This window comes from Emiliania huxleyi (genome assembly GCF_000372725.1).
Source record: "Emiliania huxleyi CCMP1516 unplaced genomic scaffold EMIHUscaffold_62, whole genome shotgun sequence".
NCBI classification, from domain to species: Eukaryota; Haptophyta; order Isochrysidales; family Noelaerhabdaceae; genus Emiliania; species Emiliania huxleyi.
This window is the reverse complement of record NW_005197351.1, coordinates 173,644-196,189: the sequence shown is the minus strand read 5'-3', so window position 1 is coordinate 196,189 and position 22,546 is coordinate 173,644. Positions and strand designations below refer to the sequence as shown.

The window sequence follows — 22,546 nt, the reverse complement described above, 5'->3', positions numbered from 1 at the left end:
GCCGTAGCACTGGGTCCGGACTGCTGGACGCACAACACACAGCTCACAGGACAGCTCACGAGGTGGCGCTGTATAGTGGGGTTCTCAGGGACCGACACGGGAGAAGAAGGTGGAGCACAGGGACGGGGACACAGAACTCACGAACTGATATCCCACCCCGCGCCGGGGGCACTGGCCGCTCGGTTGCTTAATTAACCTTGCCACCACCGGGAGGCGGCCAGGGCTCATAGACTCGGTCGAGAGACCCCAGATTGGCACCTGTGCCTTTCTGGACAGGGTGGCCCGCCACAACGACCCCTGGAATTGCGACTCGCCGCTTTCCTCCCGCTGTGATTTGAGAGAGAGATTTTTAGCACTACCAAACAACTCTAACACTCACTCGTCATTTGGGGCCTGGAGCCCTGTTCACGCGCGCGCGAGACGTGCAGACAGGGTTGCCAGGTGAGAGCGAATGGCGCGGTTCACGCCTCGCACAACAGAGAGAGAGATGCGCTCTGTGGTGGGACATAAAAGAGAGCGAGTACTTGGGCGAGTAGGCCGTGCGGTCAACGCTGCCGCGCGCGACTTTGCGCGCGAGGCGGCGCAGCTTGAGAACGGCGGTGGGCGATTTGTGTGAGCTCTGTGCCTTGTCCCTTGATGTGAGAGAGAGATTTTTAGCAATACCAAACAACTCTAACACTCGAGTTGTGTTGTTGATGTGCTAACAACGAACCTAAAACAAAAGAAGCCTCGCTCGGAGCTCAACAGCACCGGCGGCTGCTGGCGGCACCGCTTGTCGACTGGGGCGAGCTTGTAGGCGGGAGAGCGCGCCCTCGCCATGGGTCAGAGAGAGAGACAGAGAGAGTTGTTGTTCTGTCAATCAGGAGAGCGCAGCGTAGGTCGTAGGAGCCGTCCGCCGCCCGCCCGACAACGACAACCCGGCAGGCCATGCCAGGAGCCGGATCGCGCGAGCCACGTGGAGCGCGTGCTCGGCCGACCCCCCGACATCAAGCGACGGGAGTGAAAAGAGAAAAAAGGATGCTGAAACCCGGCGTAACACGATGGATGAATCCTTCCTTGCGCTCTTTGCGCTGCCATTCGCGAACCATATGATGCTCGCTACGCTCGTTCTCGGTGCGCCTGTCGTCAACGTGTCATCGTCAGTCGTCATCCAGTCGTTGCCAATCCTCGGCCCTGTCTTCGCCACGATCGACGAGACCATCCATTCCTCCGACGCACTCGTCCTCAAGGCCGCGGCAGATCTCAGCGGCGCCGAGGACCAGTTTGCCAGGGATCTCTTTGCGGAGCACAACATCGCCCGGACCACTCCCTCCGTGTATGCCGACACGCTCGCGCAGCTCCTCCCGTACTTTCGGTCCGCCACCGTGCTCGACCTGCCCGGAAGCACAGATCTTCGCATGGAGGAGGGCAAGTCTGCTTTTGAGGAGGCCATCGACTTCCTCCGCGAGCAGAGGCCGCTCGCGCCGCTGACGACCCTCTCCAGAGGCCTCACGCAGGCGGCGAAGGACCACGTCGCGGACTCGGGCACAGGGCTCGTCTCGCACACGGTGAGCGGGACACTGCACCTTCGGCCCGCCTCGGACCACCCCCTCGGTATCGTCGCAAGCCAGCCCATACGCGTCACCGGAGCAATTATAATACTGAGCCGAGTGTAGGGTTGTACTGAAGGCCTACTTTTGCACCCCACAGGGCACCGACGGCTCCTCGCCCTTCGACCGCATGTCGCGGTACGGCACCTGGACAGGCACCGCCGGCGAGAACCTGATGTTTGGCGGTGCGCGTGTAATGCCCCGCCCGCCAACGGCAACGCACCGCGGTCACACGACTCCGCCTCCCACCAGACCGCGCGACATCGTCTGTGTCGGCTCCCTCGAGTCTCATCCGCGCCCTTTCCCGCTCTGTGTGCAGGCAAGGGCGGCCCCGTCACGTTGGCCAAGTTCGACTTTATCACCCCGGCTCGCTCCGTCATGCTCTCCCTGATCGTCGACGACGGCGTCGCCGACCGCGGCCACCGCGTCGCCATCTACAATCCGCGCTTCCGCGTCGTCGGCATCGCGTCGGGGGCACACTCAGAATACGGTCCGCACACTCCAAGCAGAGACTCTAGCATCGCGCGGTGCTCGGGTGCTCGGCCTAACCGCAGCCGTCAGTGCCCCAGACTCCAATCCACATAGCTTTTGCGGCGCCAGCCCCTCAGGCCTGTGTCGCCTCTCCGTGTGACACCCCCCTTGCACCCCGTCCGTCAACGGCAGGGACCATGACGGCGATCTCGTACGCAGTGGGCTATATCGAGGGTGGTGGCGGCGGCGGCGGCGGCGGCGACTCAATCAACGACGACAACGGCAACGGCGGGGTCTTCTCCAGCCCGTGCGTCTAAGCTTGACACAGCCTCCCGCCCGCGCGCTGGTTGTGTGGGGAGTGATCGAGGGTGAGAAAGGGGGGGCGCGCGGGGGGGGGGGGGGGGGGGCCTGACCCAGGGTAAAAAAAGGGGGCCCCCCCCGGGGGGGGGGGGGGGCTCCGCGCTCACCTTCGACACTATGTACGGTATGTGTGTGTGCACCACCTCGTGGAGAGAGCTCGAGAGGAGTTCGCAGACCTTCTTACGATACAAAAAGAAAGGCAGCCAATTCACAGGTGCTGGTGAGCTGTGGATGCGCTGACGAAAAGGAGGACCACCTTCCCGCGGATTGTAAGCGACTCCTGCGCCGAGGCGCGGAGAGAGAAGCAAGACACGGAAGAGGATTTACGAAGAAACTCGGTACACCACGCGGGCCGCCGTTGCGTGTTGGAATTGAAAACCACCGAAATCGGTCGCGCCAGTGAAGCGACTCACTCTCGCCACGCGAGCAGCTCGCACAGTGCGCCCAAATGCCGGTTGGCCTTGGCCTCGTCGAGTGCGGTGTGCCTACCGAGTTAGTAGTTCGACCGCTATCCCATTCACGCCACACCTCATGTACAGACTTCGCTCGTCCATGGCGCGCGCCCCCAGCGGTCCTGCGCACGCACGTCGGCCCCGTGCTCGATGAGCATGCGGCAGATGCCATACTCGCCTATCCACTGCGGGAGGCGTCTCTGCCGGCGCTCTTCACGCTCGCCGAGCGAGTTGCGGGTGCGAGAACTCGCCGCCCGCCGCGGCCAGCATGAGGGCGGTGCGCCTGTCGTAGTCGGCGGCGTCCGGGTTGGCGCCCGCCCGGAGGTACGACCGGATGAGGTTGTGGTCGGAGCTGCTCGCCGCGTCGCACAGCTTCGTCGCGGTTGCGCGCTCGGACAGCATCAGCCGCCCGCCGTGCTCGACCAGCAGCGCCGCCGTGCCGTCCCGGGAGTTGAGCACCGCCTAGACGAACGCTCGCCTCGCACGTGCTGCGCCCGTCACGCACACCCGTCTCGTACCTCTGACCGCGCGCCGCCTCCGCCAGAGGCGTGCGCCCGAAGCGGTCGATGATGTTGACCTGCGCGCCGCACCGCACCAGCGCGCGGACGCACGCGTCCTGCCCGTTCGCCGCGGCGAGATGGAGGCCCGCGCGGCCGTCATAGTCCGTGGGGATGTCGGAGATGGGCACCAAATCAAGGACCTGCGCGGGGGTGCGACCGTCATCGAATCTCGGCTACCTCTCGGGCGCATCTCGCCCGCGCACCCGGGAGAGCTCCACGTCGTCCCCGATCGAAGACAGGTGGCAGACCAGAGCGGAGAGCGCCTCTTCCGCGCGCGCCGAGTCGCGGCCGAGATCGTCGAGAAGGACGCGCGCCGCCGCGGCGAACTGCCGCGCCGCCTCCGCCGAGACGCGCGCCGTGGGCTCGAGCGCCATGCGGAGCGCTCGCACCTTGGTCGGCGCCTGGCGCGTGGCTGCTGGCGGAGCGACGTCGTCAGGCGGAGAGACGGCGCCGCTGCCCGCATGTGCCGCCGCCGCCTCCTCCGCGGCCACGCTCAGCTGCTCGATCGAGCGCTGCAGGTTGCGGCGAAGCTTGTGCAGATCCTGGGACGGCGACGTACGCGGCGGTGAGCTAGGCGGTGGCGTGCCATAGGGCGAGGGTGGGCTGGGCGGCGGCGCGCGTGTGGGAAAGCGCGTTCGAGCTCCCTCCGGTCGCCTGCGCCGAGCGTCAGTACGCGGAGCAGCGTCCGCGCGCGGACCTCCCACGGCTGCCGCGCCGAGCAGAGGAAGCCTCCCGCTCCAAAGGCGGCGCCGGGCCGCAGCACGGCGACGGTCTCGAGCCGCCCCTCCGCACCGCCCGCCACCTGCAGCTGCGCGCTGCCCTCGAGGATGATGCAGAGGCGGTTCGGGATATCCTCGGCGCGTAGGATGGTCATGCCAGACACAAAGGCGTCCTCCGCCACCCGGTCCACGCAGTCGGCGACGAAGCGGCGAGACAATCCTCGCAGCAGCGGCTGCGAGGCGAGCGCGTCGCCGAAGCGCTGCGTCCGGATCGACAGGCGGACGGACGCGGGCAGAGAGTCCACGTTGGCGCGAGCAGATTCAAGGGAGAGGCGGAGGTACTCGCGCGTGGCGAGGACGACGTCCGGAGAGATGCGCTCCTGCGGCAAGGGTAGACGTCTCGTCCAGTGGTGGGGGAAAGGGTCTGGGCCATCGACGCAGCATCTCCGCGTCCGGAGACCGGGCAGAAGCCCTCGGCATTCAAGTGTCCGGCGGCGGCGGGGGCGCGCTCCTCCGAGAGTAGGCGCTCGAACGAGCTGATCGTGTGCCGGCTCTCGGCCATGTCGGTGTCGGACATCGACGCCAGCGCGGAGATGCCGCCTCGGTTGGGGCTGGGCGGTCAGCGACGGGAGGTGGAGGGCCCGGGTGGGAAGGGAGGGAGGGCCCACCGACGATGCCCGCGAGTAGCCAGATGTTGACCAGCACGAAGATGACCGTCAGCGCCTGTTCGGCCTCGCCGACGGGATAGAAGTCGCCGTACACAACGGTCGACGCCGTGATGGTGGACCAGTAGAGGCTGGCCAAGTACTGGCTGGCCTTGGGCGCGGCCTCGAGGTCCGGCGCGTGAGCCCCGACCCACGTGGCGGCCGGGTCGAAATGGTTGGCGCGGGAGAGGGACCAGAAGAGGCAGGCGGCGACATGGATGCTGAGGAGGAGCACCGACATCTTGGCCACCACAAAGGAGAGGAGGTGCGGGACGGCGAGGTTGCGAGACAGCGTGCAGATGGCGGAGTCAAACGAGACGAGGAGCAGCAGCCGGAGGCAGTTGACGGCCTCAACTAGCTCAAACCGCCTACGAGGCTGGCCCTGGGCGTGTCATGAGCATGTGGGGAGGCACGGCGGCCCTCGCCAGCTCGAGCGGCCCTTCGCCGCCGTCCGGGTAGATTGCCGCCTCGACCACCTCGCAGAGCATCGGCAGTGCAGTCGCGAGGAGGAGGTGCAGCAGCAGGTTGAGTGGGTGGTCGAGCCGAAATGGCACGGCCCGCAGCGCCTTCACGTCCAGCAACGAAACTGCGAGCCGATCCGCGTCCTCGGGCGCCTCTCGCAGCAGCCGATCGTGCTTGCGTCTCCTCTCTCTCCGCTGTGCGCTGGCGCCCGCCGCGTAGACGACAATGTAGAGCGAGGTTGCGGCCAGCTGCAGCGCAAAGACACCTGGCGGATGCGGCGGTGAGCGGGGTAGACGAAGGTCGTGGCGGCGGACTCGGAGGCGGCGCTGCTGGAGGTGGCGTCTGGGCGGTGGCGGCTCGCCGGAGAGGCCGTCGGAAAAGGCGAGTCGGTAGATGGCGACGAAGATCGTCACGCCCCCAAGCAGCAGCAGTGTCAGCAAAAAGGCCGCTTGCCTTCGAAGCTTTGAGCTCCAACTGCGCGGGTCCCTCTCGCTCGTGCCGGCGGTCGAGATGTGGTCGGAGACGGAAGAATCACGCCGCCAAGCAACTGAGGACGGTTCTGCCGCCGGCACAGCACTGGAGTCGTTGTTCTTCGCCATATGGCTGTCAGTGACACAATAAGAGACGCCCGGCATGACGTTGCCGACATCAGTGCCGGGTACACGGCTGTGGAAGAAAAACCCGGTCCGACAAAGTCCCTTGTGCCGAAAACAGCACTCCTCCCCGCTGTACACTGTAGTCGGCCCCGTGAACCTTCTCACAGTCTGCTGTGAGTGCCCTGTGTGAAGAGTAAGTAAAAAATAAGTAAGGGGTTGCGAAAACAGCCGGCGGGCACGTCGTTCGTTGTATTTATGTTGCGCGCGACGACGGCCGCACTGTTGTACGAGGTCGCGACGCCGTCGACGATTGGCCAGCCGCCGTGCTTGGTGAGCGGGCTGTGCAGCCCTTCGGCCTCGACCGAGGCGATCCCGAGGACGGGCGCCTGTGGGGGGGGGGTAGCATCAAAAGAGGCAGGGGTGTGATATGCTGGACTATTGGCGCGCGCCTGCACGAGCGTGCCCGCGGCTGGCGACGCGATCCAGACCGTCTCGCCGACGGCAACCTCGGACGCCTGCTTGAGCGCCTTTGCCGGGCCGGCGGGCAGCTTGTGCACCGAGGTGAGCGTGACCGTCGCCGTCGCGGTGGCGAGCGAGAGGAATGCCGCCTTGGCGGACGGGTTGGCCAGCGAGAAGGAGGAGACGACGTCGAAGCCGAGGGTGCCTAGAAGTAGAAGTAAGCGACTGTGAAACAGATGAACACTCTATACACGCCATCGAAAGCGAGGGTGCCGTCGGCCGCAGCAGCGAGGATCGAGTCGCCGGCGGAGAGGGAGGAGAGGAGGGCGGTCTCGCCGTTGGCGCGCTGCACCGTCGCAGAGCTCGGGAAGCACGGCGGGTCCACGTCAGGTGAAGGCGACGTTGGCGGCGGCGGCGTGGGCGGGGCGGAGGGCGGGGCGGTGGGCGGCGGCGGAGGTGATGGCGGCGAGGTTGGCGGCGAGGGCGGCGAGGGCGGCGAGGGCGGCGAGGGCGGCGAGGGCGGCGAGGCCGGCGGCGAGGGAGGGCACGCAAGCGAGCCCCACGAGTAGGGCCACGCGCTCGTCTGTGCGTCGAAGCTGGCGTGGATGAGCGCCTTGTTGCAGTCGCTGAGGGAGGTGGCGCCGAGGAACATGTGTGCCATGTCGAGGGCCGCCGACACGTCCCACGATGAGATGTCCTTGTCGAAGGAGGTGGCGCCGTCGAACATGCCGGTAATGCCGAGGACCGACGACGTGTCCCACGAGGAGATGTCCTGGTCGAAGGAGGAGGCGCCGTGGAACATGGCGAGCATGGTGGTGACTGCCGACGTGACCCACGACCCAATGTCGGGGTTGCACGTGCTCTTGCCGGTCGTGCTCGTGGAGCCGCCGCCGCCGTTATTCTCGCACCACGAGTCGACACTGCATGTTGGTGATGCGGCTCACGTCCCAGTCCGCGATGTTGCCGTACTCAGCCAGGGCGGCCGGCTCGTTGCTGCACCACAGGTCGGCCGCGGTCTGCAGGTCGGGCTTGTTGGCAAAGGTAGTCTGCGCCGACGCGCCGGGAGGGAGTAACGCGACAAAGGCTACGAGGATCGGCTTCATTGTCTCCTGCGGAAGGAAAGGTGGGGGGGCAGGCGGCACGGTGAGGGGTGAGTCGCCGCTCGCTGCGCGCGGTTGGTTGGGCCACTGCCTCCGCCGCCTCTGCCGCCTCCGCCGGCAGCGCACAGACTCTCTCACGACTGCTCCCTTCCGCCCCTGTCCACGCCTCGACGCCGTTGGAGAGGACCAGAATGACGACGGCTTCATTGATAAGCAGAACCTGAACCCTGGGTTTGACGCATGGGGTCACACCCGCGAAACCCGTGAACTAGCCGGGGCAGTCGGAGAAGGGGCAACTCCGTGCACTGACGGTCGGCCGTCAGAAAACACGCCTCCGTGGCTCGGGTTACACCAATCCTCGCTACCCAACGCGGCCAAAGGATATCCACCTCGAGAACCTCGAGAACCCTGCTCCGCGCACTTGCCCGATCTGGGTAGGAGCGCACGCACAGGATCCTTTTTCCCTCTCGGGCCAGGTGTAGTTTATTTTTGCTTGGGGCGGCCCTCATGCCGGGGTAGGTAGGGTAGGTCTGGGCCCTCCCGTCGGGGTTTTCCCTCTCTTCAAGCTGGAATTTTCCCAGCAAAAAAGAAATTTTCCGCGGAAATCACGATGTCAACCCTCCCCAAATGGGGTGATCTGATGCTTGTAGGGCTTGAGAGTGGCCTGCCATGTCACAAGAAGGACTGTGGTTGCAGGAGAGTACCACCAACCATCACTCTAGTTGGTATAGTACCCCACCTTCACCCATCCGATGATTTCTTTTTTAGTTTCCCGTAAGTTTGGTAGGTAGGTAGGTAGGTAGGTAGGGGCGGGGCAGGGGCCGGCCGGGTTTTTCCAGAATTTCAGCATGAGGGCCGCCCAAGCAAAAAAAGAATACACCTGCTCGGGCTCGAATGTCCGGCAGCTCGGCAGCGCCCGCCGCCACGCTCGCCGCGCTCGGTGAGGCTTTGGCCGCCGCCATCGAGCCTCTTGCCGCGCACCTGTCGCCTCGCACCCTGGCTCGCCTCGCGCGAACCAGCCAATCCCTCCGCCAGAGCATCTCCGGGAACGACGCGTTCTGGGCAGCGACGGCTCGGCACATGGGCCTCGCGCTCGGCAGCCGCGCCTCGCTCGTGCAGCACTTTCGGAGCCGCTGCGTGTTTTGCTGCGACGTGGTTGCCAACGCGTCTGTCCAAGCGTCCGTCATCCGCCTCGACCTCGGCGCGGCGACGCCGGCGGCGAGGCGCGCGTCGCCCCGGGTGCTGGGTCCTGCACGACGCGTCCACTGCACGAAACGTCACCACGAGACGCGTGCACGGCCGCGCCCCGCAGGCGCGTCGCCGCGGCGCACAGCCTCGTGAGCATGGGCCGCTCGGGCTGCCAGCGGGTCGACTTTCGGGTCCGCGAGCTCTCGCACGGCCCAAACCACCACGTAGTCCTGTGGCTCGGCGTGCTCTTTGACAAGCGCGAGGGTGCGCAGAGACGCCCGAGAGATGCATGCGACCGAGGTACAGCCGAGATGCGGCCGAGGAGCAGCCGAGATGCGGCCGAGGTGCAGCCGAGATGCGGCCGAGGTGCAGCCGAGGTGCGGCCGAGGTGCGGCCGAGGAATGTGCGTCTCCTGCAGGCGCGCCGCTCGGCGCGAGCAGCCTCGACCGCGCCCTCGCCGGCTACGACATCTCGGCGACGGCGGCGGCCGTCGGGATGGGCGAGCGCTTCTCGCGCGGCTCGTGGTCGATGAACGCCGTCGGCTCGCGAGGCGCCGTCTGTCTGGTCGGACGCGTGGGAAGAGTCTCGGAAGTGTCTCGGAAGTGTCTCGGAAGTGTCTAGGCGCCGTCTGGTCGGACGCGTCGGTGGTGCGGCTGCTGGGCGAGGCGGGGCAATTCGGAGAGGGCGACACGGTGCGAGATGACCCGAGATGGCCCGAGATGGCCCGAGGTTAGGTTCGGAGAGGGGGACACGGTGCGTCGCGGCCGAGAGGCGGCCTCGGGCGAGACGCCGCGCCGAGCGTTGTGCGCCTCAGACATTGCCTGACTTGTCTGCACCCTGTCCGGCAGGTGAGCCTCCTGCTCGACGCGAGCCACCGGCAGATGCGCGTGCGCGTGGCCAACCGGCGCGGCGTGAGCGAGCACGTCGCGGTGCGCAAGCTGGTGACGCGCGCCGTGAGCGGCACCGCGCCTCGCGTGCACGCGATCGCGCACCTCACCGACATCGCCGTGCCCGCGATCGGGCAGCCCGCGAGCGCCGTGGTCGAGGTGCTCGGCGGGCCGCTCCCGCTCCCAACGTGACGTTGTTCGCGACAGCTGCATATTGGAACGGGATCTTGTAATCACTAGGGGACAAGAAGAGAGGTCTCCCTTTTTCCCCGTAAGCTAAAAGTGATCGAACTTTCTTTAAATCGAAAAAGGGCTGTGACCACGCCCTTAGGTCCTAATCGAAACTGACTCGGTCACCAAGGGGTGACTCGGTGCACTCACCGACGTCTGTGTCATCTGTGTTGGAGATGCTGATGCTGGCTCCGCTCGTTTTGGCCGCCGAGATTTCCGCGGCTAACTTGAGCCCGTCGACCGCCGCGACCGCCCCTATCGAGGAGGCCGCGACAGAGCGCGGCTTTGGCTGCAGCCTTTCGGGCTGCGGCACGTACAACCAGTACACGGGCGAGTGGTCGGGCACGAACTGGAAGGGCGAGCATGCCGCCGGCAATACGTACACGGGCCAGTGGCACGCGAACGGCTGGGAGGGTTCGGCGACCGGCAACACGCACACAGGCTCCGCCACGCTCCAAACACTGCCGCTTGCGCCTGCGGTCCTATACACTCTCTCCCGCGCGCAGGCAACTACGCAGCAACGGGCTGGCAGGGCAGCATCGCCGGGAATGGCTACTCTGGCGGCTATGTCGCGCAAGACAACTGGGGCCGCACCCACTATGGCAACTCTCACTACGGGCCCTACTACCTAGTCAAGGCAGCGAGCGCGCCTCCACCGCCCACACCACGCAGAGCGGCTGGTGATCACCCTTGAGCGTGGACCCGAATAGGAAAAGGCGAGCGGGCTCGTCGCCGACCACGCCGTCTTCGCTGCAGTCGGTCTCGCGATGAAACCCGCAGATAGACCAACTCTGCCCACAGGCTCCAAGCTTGCTACACACATGCGTACTGTAGGCGCCGCCGCCGCGCTCTTCGTGGCGGTTGGCCTCTTGCGCCGTGCCCGCAACATCTCGCTGCAACACCCGGTCGCCGGCGTCACACCGGCGCCGCTTAGTTTGGTGTGAGGGTCCGGCAAGCGCTTTTGTCCTCTTCCGCGGGCCCCGGAATTGCGCGGTAAGAGGTCCAGAAGAGGTCACGCCCGTGAGAAGCCTTGTCAGCTTGAGAGGCCAACGAGAGAGAGGGCTACCCGACGCGGTTTGCCCAGAATTTCACAGTGTGTTTATTACGTGTTTCCGGCTGTGCGAGTACCCCTAGAGCGGCGCCCGGCCAGCCGCAGCCCCCGCCGGGCCCCGCCGCGCTACCCCTAAAGTACTCGTCACACACGTAGAGAGAGGCTAGAGAAACGTAGAGAGAGACAAAATTCTAATTTGTATCCCACGCCGCGTTAACGGTTGGAGCCGAGTCCTCGCGACGTTCAAAACGCTCCCTCCCTCCCCTTCTCCCTTCTCCCTCTCTCGGACATCACCACACAATTCCCTGTGTCCTAAACCTGCTTCTACACCTACTCCTTCACTGCCGGGGGCGGGATCCAGGAGCCATTCAGCGCGCGCCGCTCGGGTGCGTACAACCGGAGGGTGAGGTTCCACCCCTTCTCCTCAGGCGTCGGAAGCCAGTTGTTTTCCTTGTCGTCGCCGGGGGAGGCGGTCTGGAAGTAGAGGTCGAGCGAGCCATCTCCATTGTACACGAGAGGCATCCAGCTGGAGAGCGTGGCGCGCTGCATCGAGTTGGGCACCGCGAATCCGTCCGCGTCATAGAGGGTAAAGCTCCAAAAGGCCTTGACGGGAGGGAGCTGCTCGGCATCAAAGTGAACCGTGTACTTGTTGGCGGCGCCTCCCTTCAGCGGCTCGCCTGCAGAGTCGGTCAACAGCTGCGGGTAGATCGCATCTTGAAGCTGGTTGCATCCCAGCCCTACTAGCGCAATCATGGCCCTCTGCGTGTATTCGATGCCAAACGAGCCAAAGACCCAGGGGCTGATGGCCATGGACCAGCCGTTGTTTTCTGCTCTCTTGGCGCCCAGAGCGGCGTACGCCATGCGCATCGCTCGATGGCCGGCCGCTGGCGCCTCCTTGACGGCTGCCAACAGCTCGCCGCTCAATCCGTCTGTTGCAAAGCTCTCTCCCGGGACGATGCCGATGTGCCGCATGCGCGACACCTGGCTGAAGTCGGTGGGGAGGGGCGGCGAGTCCTTCATCAGCTCAGCTGCGTACGCAAAGAACTGCTCGCCCGGCATCTTTTCAATCTGCTGGAGCGGCGCAGCCTTCAGGTCCACAAAGCTCGGTGCGCTCAGCTTCTTCACCTGCATCGCCTCGACTGGCTCTCCCCATCTCGCCAGGGAGGTGAGCGCCATGCCATCCTGGAACTTGTGCACTGCGTCGTAGTCGGGCGGGCCGTCAGTCTTTGTGCGGCCGATGAACCAAACCAGCTTGGTGGGACACTCCGACTTCACCACGCCCGGAGGCAGCGAGCCGGACCAGCCCGGAGGGCAGAAGGCGACATCCTGCGCGCCCGTGCCGGTCGTGCGCCAGCCGGGCACCGCAAACACGTTCGTCCACATGTCGAGCCCGGGCATCAGGTAGTATCGGCCGTCGCTGTCTGGGATGTGCATGACGATGGGGCCGTCGGACAAGTCCAGGAACGTGATGGAGTACAGGGTGTCAAAGTTGGGACGCACAACCTCCTTGAACGTCAGCGGAGGAAATATCCGAAAGTGGCCCCAGTGATTCATGGGCGCCTTGGGGCCCATGCCGTCCCACTTGTCCACGGAGCAGTTCTGCAGCCGCGTTATGTCCATCAGCACCAGCGGGTAGAGGAAGAGGTACGCCTCGTCCACGATCTCCTTGACGTCAAAGCTCGCCATCGCTCGCCCTCAGCTCAGCCCTCTCGCCGCTAGCGTAAAATGCGACGAAGCCGATTAGGAACGACCAACTCGCAACTGGACTCTGACCCCGAATTAGGAACGACCAACTTGAGCATTTGAGCACTGGATAGGTCGATTCCGCATTGTACGGCGGTACGGGACCCCTCGATCGTCTCGCCCACACGGCCAACTTGTCTCTGACCCCTCCCCCGCTCTTCTTCCCACCCTCAGGCATATCTCCAACCATCTCTTGGTGCGTGGACGTGTGTGCGGTGTGTGTCTCGCGCCTTGCGGGGGCGGAGCGGACAGGAAGCAAGAAAGAAAAGACCACGCCACTACCCAGGATTCGGTACTTCAGCTTGGTATAGTATCATCGTATTGCAGATCATACCCCAGGGCTATACCCTGATACCCTCTTGAGAGGACCCGCATTGGGCCCCTAGAGGATAGGCTGATACCCTGGTGGGTTACCCTTCACACCGGACACGACCCCCCTCTTCACACCTCTTCGCGCGCTGCGCGCGCGCCAAGACAGACAAACGCGCTCGAATGAGCGTCGCGCAGGAGGGAGGCGAGCGCACCACTAAGCAATGCGCTGGGAGGAGGGCGCTAATGGCGGCCGTCGTCGCGTTTGACGGGCCCGCGGCCGCAGCCGGTGCGGCTGCAGCCGCGCGAGGTGTGAATTGTCGCTTCGCTGCGCGGCCGCCGATGATACCTTGATACCCAGCCGAGATAAGTCCCCACAGAGGCCTAGAGCATACCTTGATACCCCCTCGAGAACAAATACGAGGAAACTATACCATCCAGGCGCTGAAGTACCGAATCCAGGCGGCCAGAGCGCTGCGAGCACAGAGAGCGCCGGGCGAAAGCAAAAGCACACATCCCAGCCTACTCGAGGAGATGCAGAGCGAGAAAGGCCGCAAGCGTGAGCGTGAGCAGCAGTCTGAGGCCGGAACTGATGACCAGGAGGCTGGCGGCGCTGTGAGCAGCGCGTCGGCCACAGAGGCCCTTGCGGCGCTCGAGGCGGTGAAAGCCCGGTCGTGGGACACGCTCAAGAGCTTCAACATGTCACCGGGAGAAATGCTCGCCGGCCTGATGCAGTGGTCCGACGTCGAGCAGGCCGCTGATTTCTTTGCCAAGTGCCCATGGCCTTTGAGCGGCACCGGGCGCAGCGTCACGCATGGCCGCTACGGCGTTCACCCGCCGCAGTGGGACGGCTCCCAGTACAGTGCTGGCGAGCCGCGGCAGGGTGAGCTGGCTGACTTTCTGGATGCCATCCTCGACTGCAAGCCGCCGCTCGACCGCGCCGGGATGAAGCGCGCTGGTCAGATCGTGCGGTGCTGGGACGACTGGGACAAGAGAGGGCGAATCAACGCCATGCTGTGCGTGTGGCGGGACGAACTCAAAGTCGCGCCGGCGCTGGTCGAAAGCTTTGTCGAGGGCAGCGGCTTCTTGTACTACTCTGATGACGAGGATGCGTACAGCGACTGATGCACGCGTCCCGAGAGACGGACATCTGACAGCGACTGCGCAGCCGGCCCTCCGAGCCATACGTTCACTCTCGCCTCTCGAGGCCACACGTACAGCATGGGCGATTTTGTTTGGCGATTTCTGCTTGTGCAGGGGTACTTACTTCCAAGTTTGGAGCTCTAGTAGGAGCTGGGACGCGCATGGTTGAAAAAGGCATTCGTTTCACGCCACCTCACGCGCATACGGCTCTATACACAGCGCCATGTCACTGTGGTTTATCCTGCACGCTGCCGCACTCTGCCTCGGGCCGCCGGACAGCACACCTGGCACACTTGCACCGCGCAACAACAGCCTCGCCGGTCAGGCGCACGGTGTTAGGGCGCGACGTCGGGCGCGCGGCGACAGACCAGCTGGCGCGTGGCGCGGCGGGCCTGCGCCTGGCAAGAAGCGGAAGGCTGCTGTTTTCTCAGGGCGCGGGCGGTCGCGCAGTGCGTGAGCCGCGCGGGCGTGTGTGAGTGTATTGTTGTGCACAGAGTGCACAGGCATGAGGGGTGAAGCGATCCTGGCCGAGCCGCCCGGGAGCGCGCGCGGCGTGCCACGCGCGCCTCGCCTGGTGGAACGGGGCTGTCGCGGGGTGCAGTGAGCCGCGCAGTGGGCGGGCGGCGCGAGCGTGCGTGTGTGTTGAGTGTCCAGCAGGTCTGCTGCACAGCCTGCTGGCAGGCTGTGCAGCAGATCTGGTCGGGTGGCGGGGCGTGTGCGCGGCGGCCGCCGCGCGCGGCGTGCCGCCGCGCGCGCCTCGCGCGGTGGAGCTGCGTCGTGCCGGGCGCGGCGCGCTCTGGTACGGCATGGTGCCTGATGCAGGTGTGCAGGCGCCTGGCAAAAGGCGTAGACTGTCAGTGAGGTTCAATGCGGCGCGCTCGTCGCGGCGTGAGTGGTCGTGCGCCTGGCTCTGGTGGTGCGAGAGGCGCGTGGCTGGTGCGGGCGGCGCGGGACGGCCATGGGGCGCCAGCACAGGGCTTGCGCCCATGACACAGGCAAATTTGCGCTGCGCGTGTGTTTGCGTGCGCGCGGGGACGTACGCGCGGATTTCACGCGGTGTGCGTGGAGAAGGGCATGAGGGGCGCCGGCCGCGCGTGTGTTGGCCCCCGTGAGAGTGTGGTGCCCGAAGGCGAGAAGGGGCCCGAAGGCCAGGAGGACTAGACTTGCGCCCCGCTAGCAACGAGGCTTACAAGAAAAGTAGGAATTCGAATTCCTATCATGACGTGCAGAATGTAGCACGTACTTGAATGTAGAATGTAGAGGCTCCGATCAAGAGCCTGCACACACCCCTCACTCACCCATTGGCAAAACCATTCCACTCAGCGTCAACATGACTGTGTTCAAGATGACGGCATTGTCAGTCCCACGTGGTGCCACTGTTTCAGCAATGGTGCCAACGAGCGCAGCAATCGCGACCGCCAGATCGATGGGGTAGATGAATGCGCACTGTTCAGGAAAGGCCATGCTCACCATCCGCATGGACACATAGTTTGCCCCCAGGCAACCGATGACCCCCTCGACAGTCTTGATGTTGATGTCTCCAAACCCCCAAACAGGAAACTCGCACCGGCCGCAGAACCCTCCCACCAACTCTCCAAAGGTGTCCCCCCACATGACTCCCTGCATCGATAACAGGAAGAACACACGCCCCTGCTCATCAGTGAGGCCCAAGAGATAGGGCAGCATGAAGCACCACAGCAGGCCCATGTAGTGCCATCCGGAAACCATGAGGATGTTGAATCTGCCTAGGGAGCCGTCCCGAGTTCGTGCAGTCACGCCCAGGAGAAGGCGGCCGAAGAAGCCTTCATCCCGTTCCAAGAAGACTTTCAGCCAAAAGGAAAGGGTCTCACACATCAGCGCCAAACGAAACATCTCCGGAAGATTGGAAGCGAGACCGAGATACCAGTACAACCTCCAGGAGTTGGCCACCAAATGAATCCAACGTCGATTGAAGGCGTCGATGGCCTTGATGGTCTGCTCGCCGTAGGTCTCGTGGTAGTAGTGGATCTCATTCTTACCCGGTGTCCAGCCGCTTCGGTCCCCAACCAAAAACTCGTAATCCTGTTCGGGCATCTTTAGCGGCCAGGTGCAGTACAAGAACCGCCTCATCATCAGCTGCAGCACCTTGATCGCAAGCTGAGAGGCGATCCAAAACGGCACTTTGAGCGCCTCGTCAGGCGACCAGCCCATCTCCAGTAGTGGCCTCAATGTCGGCTCGAATCGAAAGCAGAAGGTTGCGGCAGTGACGGCAAACAAGCAGCCCCAGGTGCACCAACCCACGGTGCGCAAGTCCCACCTGTGCCGGTCGCCACCAACCTGCAGCATCAAAGTGAGCGAGTATCTCTTGAGCAGAACTGCCACCGACTAGCTGGCGTGGGGCGCCGGGCAATGGCGCCCCGAGTCCTCCGTCCCCTCCGTCCGTCTGTCTCCGCTTTGTGTTGTCGGTCGGGCTAGTATGAACGGGACACCCTGGGAATCCACCGGCGTACTACTTGGCTAGCACGCTATTGGCATGCCGCTAAGGGAGCAGCGTTGCGCGCGCGCGGCACACACATTCACGGTGGGGTGTGCGAAACGAAAAAAAAAAAGCGGGATGGAAAACCCGGCGCCTGGCTAGCCTCCACCTAGTACAGTTGTAGGCATGTCGTCCACCTGCGTCGCCGGGGTCTTCGACTGCGCGAGTCCGCTCGCCGACCCGGACACCTGTGCTCCATACAATGACGCCTACATCTCGCAGGAGCATAATCTCGGCCTCCTCGTCGTTGCCTCAATGGTCGCCGCCTTCATGTGATTGCCACTGCCACCACGCCCGCCGCTGCCGCACGCCACCACGCCACCACGCCACGTCCTGCTCGCCACCAGGTGCTTCACGATCGGCGCCAACGACTCTGCCAACGCCTGGGGCTCGACGGTGGGCTCCGGCGCCGTGCCTCTCTCTGTCGCGGTGACGCTCGGCGGGTTCGGGGAGTGGCTGGGCGCGACGCTGCTCGGGTACGGCGTGTCGGACACGATCAAGAAGGGTGTTGCCGACACCACCGACCCCGACTGCTGGGCGTGCGGCTACTGCGACAGCGGCATGGCCGTGTACGCCGTCGGCATGCTGTGCGCGCTGCTGGCGGCGGCCCTCTTCCTGCTGCTCGCGACGTTCGCGGCGATGCCGGTGTCGACGACGCACGCCATCGTCGCGGGCGTGGTCGGGATGACGATGGTTGGCTCGGCGGAGATGGACGGCGTCGCCTGCCTCAACTGGGCGTGGAGTGGCGGACTCACCTCCATCGTCGCGAGCTGGGCCATCTCGCCGCTCTTCTCGGGCGCCGTCGCCTTTGCCATCTTCCGCGCCACTAAGTTCGCCGCCCTCGACGCCGCGCGGCCGGGCTCGGCTGCTCTGCTCCTCTCCCCCTTCCTTTACTCGACGGCGGCGTGGGTCATGACCTTTCTCATCATGCTCAAGTCGCAGCCGACCAAGCAAATCGAGCGCTCCACGCAGGCGCTCACCGCTTGCGTCGTCGCCGGCCTGACCCACGCCTACGCCTCCCTGCTGGCCCCGCGCGTGCGAGAAGCGATGCCGACCGTGCGCGCGCTGCGGGCCGAGCAGGAGCAGTCCCACCGGGCGGTGCGTGAGCTCTCGGCGAGGCTGGTGCGGCTCGAGGCCGCCTACCGCAGCCTAGAGCAAGCTCACTCTGCGCGCAAGCCGCCCTCCGCCGGACTGCTCGGCGCCCTCCGCGAGCGGATCGGCGCGGACGACCCTGCCGCCTCCCCCTCCCCGCGCTGTGCGCCCGAGCCCGGCGCCGAGGTGCTCGAGGTGCGCCGATCTCCCTCTCCTCCTACACCCTCCCCTCACCCGTCCCCTCCCCGCCGCCGCCGTCCCACGCCCCCCCCCCCTCCCTCCCCCCGCTGCGCGGCGAGCGCTCTCCCTCGCCCCACTAGTGACTGGCTGGCCGACCACTGAACGGCGAATCGTGCCTGCCGGAGGTGCGGCGAGAGCTCTCCCTCGTCGACTCGCTCGCCTCGAAGCACGCAGACATGCTGCGCGCCATGGCGCTGCAGCCGCAGGCGACGCCACCGGCGGCGATGGGCGGAGGGGGGCTGCGCACGAGCGGGCTCGACGAGGAGGGCGGCGAGGCAGGCGAGGCGGGTCCGCTGCCCCCCCTGGCGAGCGAGTGGAGCCCTCCCCTTGATCTTCGGCGGAACGACTCCTCAGGCGCCAACTGCGCGAGCGAGTGCGGATGCTGGGCCGAAGAGCCGGAGCCAGGCGAGAGAGCGGCGAGGGCGCGGTGAGGTGGGGAGGGCGCCGCCCCTTTGACACGCCACTGCTGTGGGAACAGGCGAGAGCGCCGAGGACGCGGTGCACGTCTTTCGGTACGTCGTCGTCTTCGTCGCGTTCCTCGAGTCCTTTGCTCACGGAGCAAACGACACGGCCAGCCCGACCTCAGACTCGTCCGCCCGTGAACCCCCGAGGTCGCCCCGAGGTCACCCCGAGGTCCGCCGACACGTAGGCCAACTCGACTTCGGCCTTCTCCGCCGTGTACACCGCCTTCTCGTCCGACATGGCCGAGTGCGACTCGACGGCCACACCGTGGTGGGTCATGTCCGTCGCCGGCGCCTTCGTGGCCCTCGGCGTGGTGACGCTGGGCTACCGGGTGATCCAGACGCTCGGCAGCGACATCGCCGAGATCGACTTCCACATGGCGTTTTGTGTCGAGTCCGCCTCGACGGTGACCGTCGTCGTGGCAACCTGCCTCGGCCTCCCGATCTCGTCGACGCACTGCCAGGTGGGCGCGATCGTCTTTGTCGGCATGGCAAAGCACGGGCTGCACGGCTCGGACTGCGCCCTCTTCGGCAAGATCGCGCTGACTTGGGTGGCGACGATCCCGCTCGCCGCTGCGATTGCGGCGCTGATGATGCTGCCGGCGCGCGCAGCGATCACTCTGTGAGAACGTGCGCCCCGCGGGGCAGTATGATGAGAGTTTTCCGGAGTTGACCAGCAGCTAGCACGCGGTTTGACCACTGCACTTTGTTTATTTTTGTCCCACCCGCAATAGCTCTAGTAAGAAAGGGTTAGGAACCTACAACCACTACGACCAATTCCACACATGAAACGTCGCTCGTCGGGTGCCCAGCAATTGGCTAGAGTCTATAACGTCGCGCTCTCGCTTAGCCCCCTCCTCTCTCCCACATGCCCTTACTTCTTATAGTTCTTTCACGCACAATTCAAAGTATTGCTCACGCACTTGCTCAAGAGCCGTGTCATTTCACACGATTCAATACACGTGACACATCGCCACAGTAGGCTCTACACACACTACACTCTACAGGTACTCGAGGCCGAGGAGTCGCCGCATCGCCTCAAATAGGGGGAAGGTGAGGATTGCGTGCGGGCCGAGCCTGAGGTGTGGAGGAAAGGGGGGGGGAGATGTGTCAGCAAACGTTGCGCGCGAGTGCGGGGATCGGGCCAGGGCACCTCCCCCGCATCAAGGCGCACCGCCGTGTGACACCAGACAGGGCAGAGGCGGCGGCCTCACGGCGCAGTGAGAGTGTGGCGATGCGGCACGGAAAGCGAGGGTGCGTGTCTCGTGCGCGCGCCTGAAATAGGTTGGCAGCCAGCCGTTGAAGAGCGCGAGAGGGCCCTCCTGTGCAGAGGTGGCCCCGAGATCAGCCGAGATTGGTCGAGATGGAGCCGCTGCCGGCGCGACGCCTCTCCTGCCGCAGCAGCCGCAGCAGGACGGAGGCGAAGCCGTCGGCGGGGTCGGCAGAGGCCATGACACGGCTCTTGAGCAAGTCGAACGGCGCGGCGACCTAGGGGTAGGGGTAGGGTTAAGGATAGGCTTATAGCTCTTGAGCAAGTCCCTGGGGGTAGGGGTAGGGTTAAGGATAGGCTTATAGCTCTTGAGCAAGTCCCTAGGGGTAGGGGTAGGGTTAAGGATAGGCTGAGGCTTCACTGTGGTGGCGACGACGCCGGTGATGAGGGAGACAACGACGTGCAGCCTGCGGAGGAGGACATGCACATGTGCAGGAGAGAGGGTGGCGGCGAAGGGAGGGGAGGGGAGCGGAGCGGGAGCGGGACTCGCACCCGAAGCCGTCGGAATAGCGTCTTCTGAGCCAACTCTTTGTCTGGTCGTAGGTGGTCACCTGACTCAACACTCATCCATCCGACGTCTCGGAGCCCTCGCCTCATCTCGGTCCATCTCGGCCCTCTCAGAACGGAGGGAAGGAGGCCACCACGCCGCGGCGATGGTTCAGTGAGGCTGGGTAGGCTCAGGGGAGGTTGAGGGGAGGTCAAGGAGGGGGGGGGGGGGGGGTGCACGGAGGCGGCACCTCCCCAACGGCGATTGCGGCGCCTCTCGGCGCGCTCGCCGACGCGCCGCGCAGCAGCAGCCCGCGCACCACCCCCTCGGCGCGCGCCACCTCCCCCATCGCCGACAGCAGCGAGCTCGACGAGCCGGCCGCAAACTGCCGGATCTTGACGACGTCAAAGGCGTTGGCACAGAGGGAGCCGAGGACGCCGGTGCCGCTCGCGGCGGCGACGCGCTGCGGCAGCGTGGGCTCGTCCGCGCCCGAGATGACGTCCCGCACCACCGGGTACAGGCCCTTGGTGCAGCCAGAGTACAGCATCTCGCGCGCAACCGTCGCCTTCAGGCCCGGCCGCCAGAGCGCGACGGCGCCGCCCTCGGCGTGCATGCTCCGCCCGATCTCGACGGCCGACTTGTCGCGGAACTCGTAGAGCTGCCGGCGCGTCTTGATGACGTCGACAGGGTTGAGGATGGCGCTAACGATCGAGGTCGAACCGCCGCCGGCCATGACCTCGCGCGCAAAGGCGAAGGACGGCGGAGCACGCGGAGGCTCCACACCCGTGCTCATCTGCAGGGCCTGAGGAGCTCCACTCACTGCGGCGCGGTCTTGCTCTGCGGCGCGGTCTTGGGCGCGAAGCCTAGAAAGCTCAGACGACGAAAAAAATCGTACGGTCCGCCTCCACCGCCGCGCCCTCGCCAGACACCCCGCCGCCCGCCCGCCTCCTCGACCTCCCCACGGACCTCCTCGTGCGCGTCTTCTCCCGCTTTGCCAGCCCCGCCGACATCGCTCGCGTCGCGGCCGTCTCGCTCCTCTTCCACGCCTCGCTCGCAGTGGAGGGCATCCGCTTGTGGGCGCAAGAGCGCGGCTTCGAGCTGCCGGCGCAGCCAGAGGGCGAGAGCTGCGCCGTGCGGTGGCTGTGCGACTGAGCGTGCATGATCACAGCTCAAGAAGCTCAGCGCGTGTTGGTTGGGGGGCGGGCGGCGGCATACCGCCGTCGTAGACCTCCCTCTCTGGAAAATGTTGAAGAGCCCCACTGCCCACACCCATTCGCAGTCTCTCTAGAACAAACAGCAAGCCGCGAGCGCAGGGACCGTACGTGTTACAAAGCTAATGCTAAAGCACGCTCTACGATCTAGCCGAGAGGTAGCGCGATTTGCAATCCCACCGGCACATGGTCGCTCTGGCGGCCTGCGGCGTGCGCTGTTATCTTCGAGTATATGATTGGGCGGACATGGGCCACCTGCGGCTCGGGCACGAGGACGAGGTCCACGCGCGCGCACCATCCATTCCGCGATCTGTGCCGGCCTTGGTCCTGAAAACTGGTGAATTCCTTCCTGCGCGGGTTGTGGTAGCGCCAGGCATCGACGAGGCCGCCATCCTTGAGGAGCTTGCAGTGCGCATCGCGCAGCTGCACCGCGCGCTCCTCCCAGGCGCCGTCGCCGTCCTCCCCGGCCAGAAAGAACTTGCCCCAAGGGGTAGAGCAGTCCAGCTCGTCGGACGGCGCCACGTTCATGTCTCCGACGACTGCGAGGAGCCGATCCTTGTGCTTGGAAAGGAGGGAGGTGAGGTCCTTCTCGTAGTCGAGTCGCTTCTCCAGCCGGCCTTGCCTGCCAGAGACGGTCGGCATGTAGGTGCCGACCACGAGACCAAACTTCGTATCATACGCAGTCACCCGGTGCTCATCGTCCCACAGCAGCTCAAGAAGCTGGCCTCCGGCGAGCTTGCTCCCCTTCTTGACGAGCAGCGCGACGCCACGGCCTGGGCTCCGATAGTAGCTGCCAGCCGGGATGTGCCAGTCGTACTGGGGCGTGGCTTCCTTCGCCCGCTTCTCCGCCTTTTCGTCGCAGAACTTCGTCTCCTGCAAGCAAAGAATGTCCGGCTGGAAAGAAAGCTCGCGTAGCATCATGAGCAGCTTGTCCTGGCTGCTGCCAGACTTTGGCGCAACCGTCGCTGCATTCCACGAGCAAATTGTTGCGTGATGCGGCGTGAGTGGCGGCGCGGCCACGGCGGCAACCGTTGGCGTGGCCGGGACCGGGGCGCTGCTGCAGACCTCCGGCTCCCCTCGAGGGCGCTTGCGCACGGTGAACACGGTGCCGGGCTTGCGCATCTTGTCGAGTGCGAGCTCGTCACCATCGTTGAGCGCACTGCGCTGCTGCTGAGTAAGCAGTCTCCACGCGCCGCCAGCCGGACGTATGCCAGTTGGGTTCTGGCCCCGCGACTCCACGCGAAGA

The 22,546-nt window shown here is 65.3% G+C and overlaps 6 protein-coding genes across 6 annotated transcripts; 3 read left to right on the top strand and 3 right to left on the bottom strand.

Annotated features, from left to right (window-relative positions):
- Positions 1 to 1,283: 1,283 nt before the first annotated feature.
- On the top strand, positions 1,284 to 2,078 carry EMIHUDRAFT_57004 (hypothetical protein; the record flags this gene model as incomplete). The annotated part of the gene is made up of 3 exons (XM_005763704.1): positions 1,284 to 1,547; positions 1,690 to 1,782; positions 1,938 to 2,078. Coding segments are annotated over 3 exons (498 nt in total), but the record flags the coding sequence as incomplete, so codon positions are not given.
- A 682-nt stretch (positions 2,079 to 2,760) lies between these two features.
- Positions 2,761 to 7,475, bottom strand: EMIHUDRAFT_465063 (hypothetical protein; the record flags this gene model as incomplete). Its single annotated transcript, XM_005763703.1, has 13 exons — positions 2,761 to 2,905; positions 2,984 to 3,050; positions 3,124 to 3,334; positions 3,378 to 3,572; positions 3,636 to 3,974; positions 4,130 to 4,531; positions 4,612 to 4,751; positions 4,820 to 5,223; positions 5,294 to 5,582; positions 6,194 to 6,299; positions 6,369 to 6,577; positions 6,607 to 7,292; positions 7,372 to 7,475. The coding sequence occupies 13 exons, from the start codon at positions 7,473 to 7,475 to the stop codon at positions 2,830 to 2,832; spliced, it is 3,228 nt and encodes a 1,075-aa protein (XP_005763760.1). The 3' UTR covers positions 2,761 to 2,829.
- A 2,461-nt stretch (positions 7,476 to 9,936) lies between these two features.
- On the top strand, positions 9,937 to 10,909 carry EMIHUDRAFT_452431 (hypothetical protein). The gene is made up of 4 exons (XM_005763702.1): positions 9,937 to 10,219; positions 10,285 to 10,415; positions 10,489 to 10,537; positions 10,613 to 10,909. Exons 1-4 carry the CDS (start codon positions 9,955 to 9,957, stop codon positions 10,720 to 10,722), a joined length of 555 nt encoding a protein of 184 aa, XP_005763759.1. The 5' UTR covers positions 9,937 to 9,954; the 3' UTR covers positions 10,723 to 10,909.
- Positions 10,910 to 11,159: 250 nt separating this feature from the next.
- On the bottom strand, positions 11,160 to 12,515 carry EMIHUDRAFT_67408 (hypothetical protein; the record flags this gene model as incomplete). Its single annotated transcript, XM_005763701.1, has 1 exon — positions 11,160 to 12,515. One exon carries the CDS (start codon positions 12,513 to 12,515, stop codon positions 11,160 to 11,162), a length of 1,356 nt encoding a protein of 451 aa, XP_005763758.1.
- A 4,150-nt stretch (positions 12,516 to 16,665) lies between these two features.
- On the top strand, positions 16,666 to 18,958 carry PTA9 (putative inorganic phosphate transporter; the record flags this gene model as incomplete). Its single annotated transcript, XM_005763808.1, has 5 exons — positions 16,666 to 16,811; positions 16,887 to 17,826; positions 17,997 to 18,159; positions 18,350 to 18,399; positions 18,521 to 18,958. 5 exons carry the CDS (start codon positions 16,666 to 16,668, stop codon positions 18,956 to 18,958), a joined length of 1,737 nt encoding a protein of 578 aa, XP_005763865.1.
- Positions 18,959 to 19,676: 718 nt separating this feature from the next.
- Positions 19,677 to 20,882, bottom strand: EMIHUDRAFT_214642 (hypothetical protein; the record flags this gene model as incomplete). Its single annotated transcript, XM_005763700.1, has 4 exons — positions 19,677 to 19,793; positions 19,976 to 20,009; positions 20,095 to 20,153; positions 20,340 to 20,882. 4 exons carry the CDS (start codon positions 20,880 to 20,882, stop codon positions 19,677 to 19,679), a joined length of 753 nt encoding a protein of 250 aa, XP_005763757.1.
- Positions 20,883 to 22,546: the final 1,664 nt, after the last annotated feature.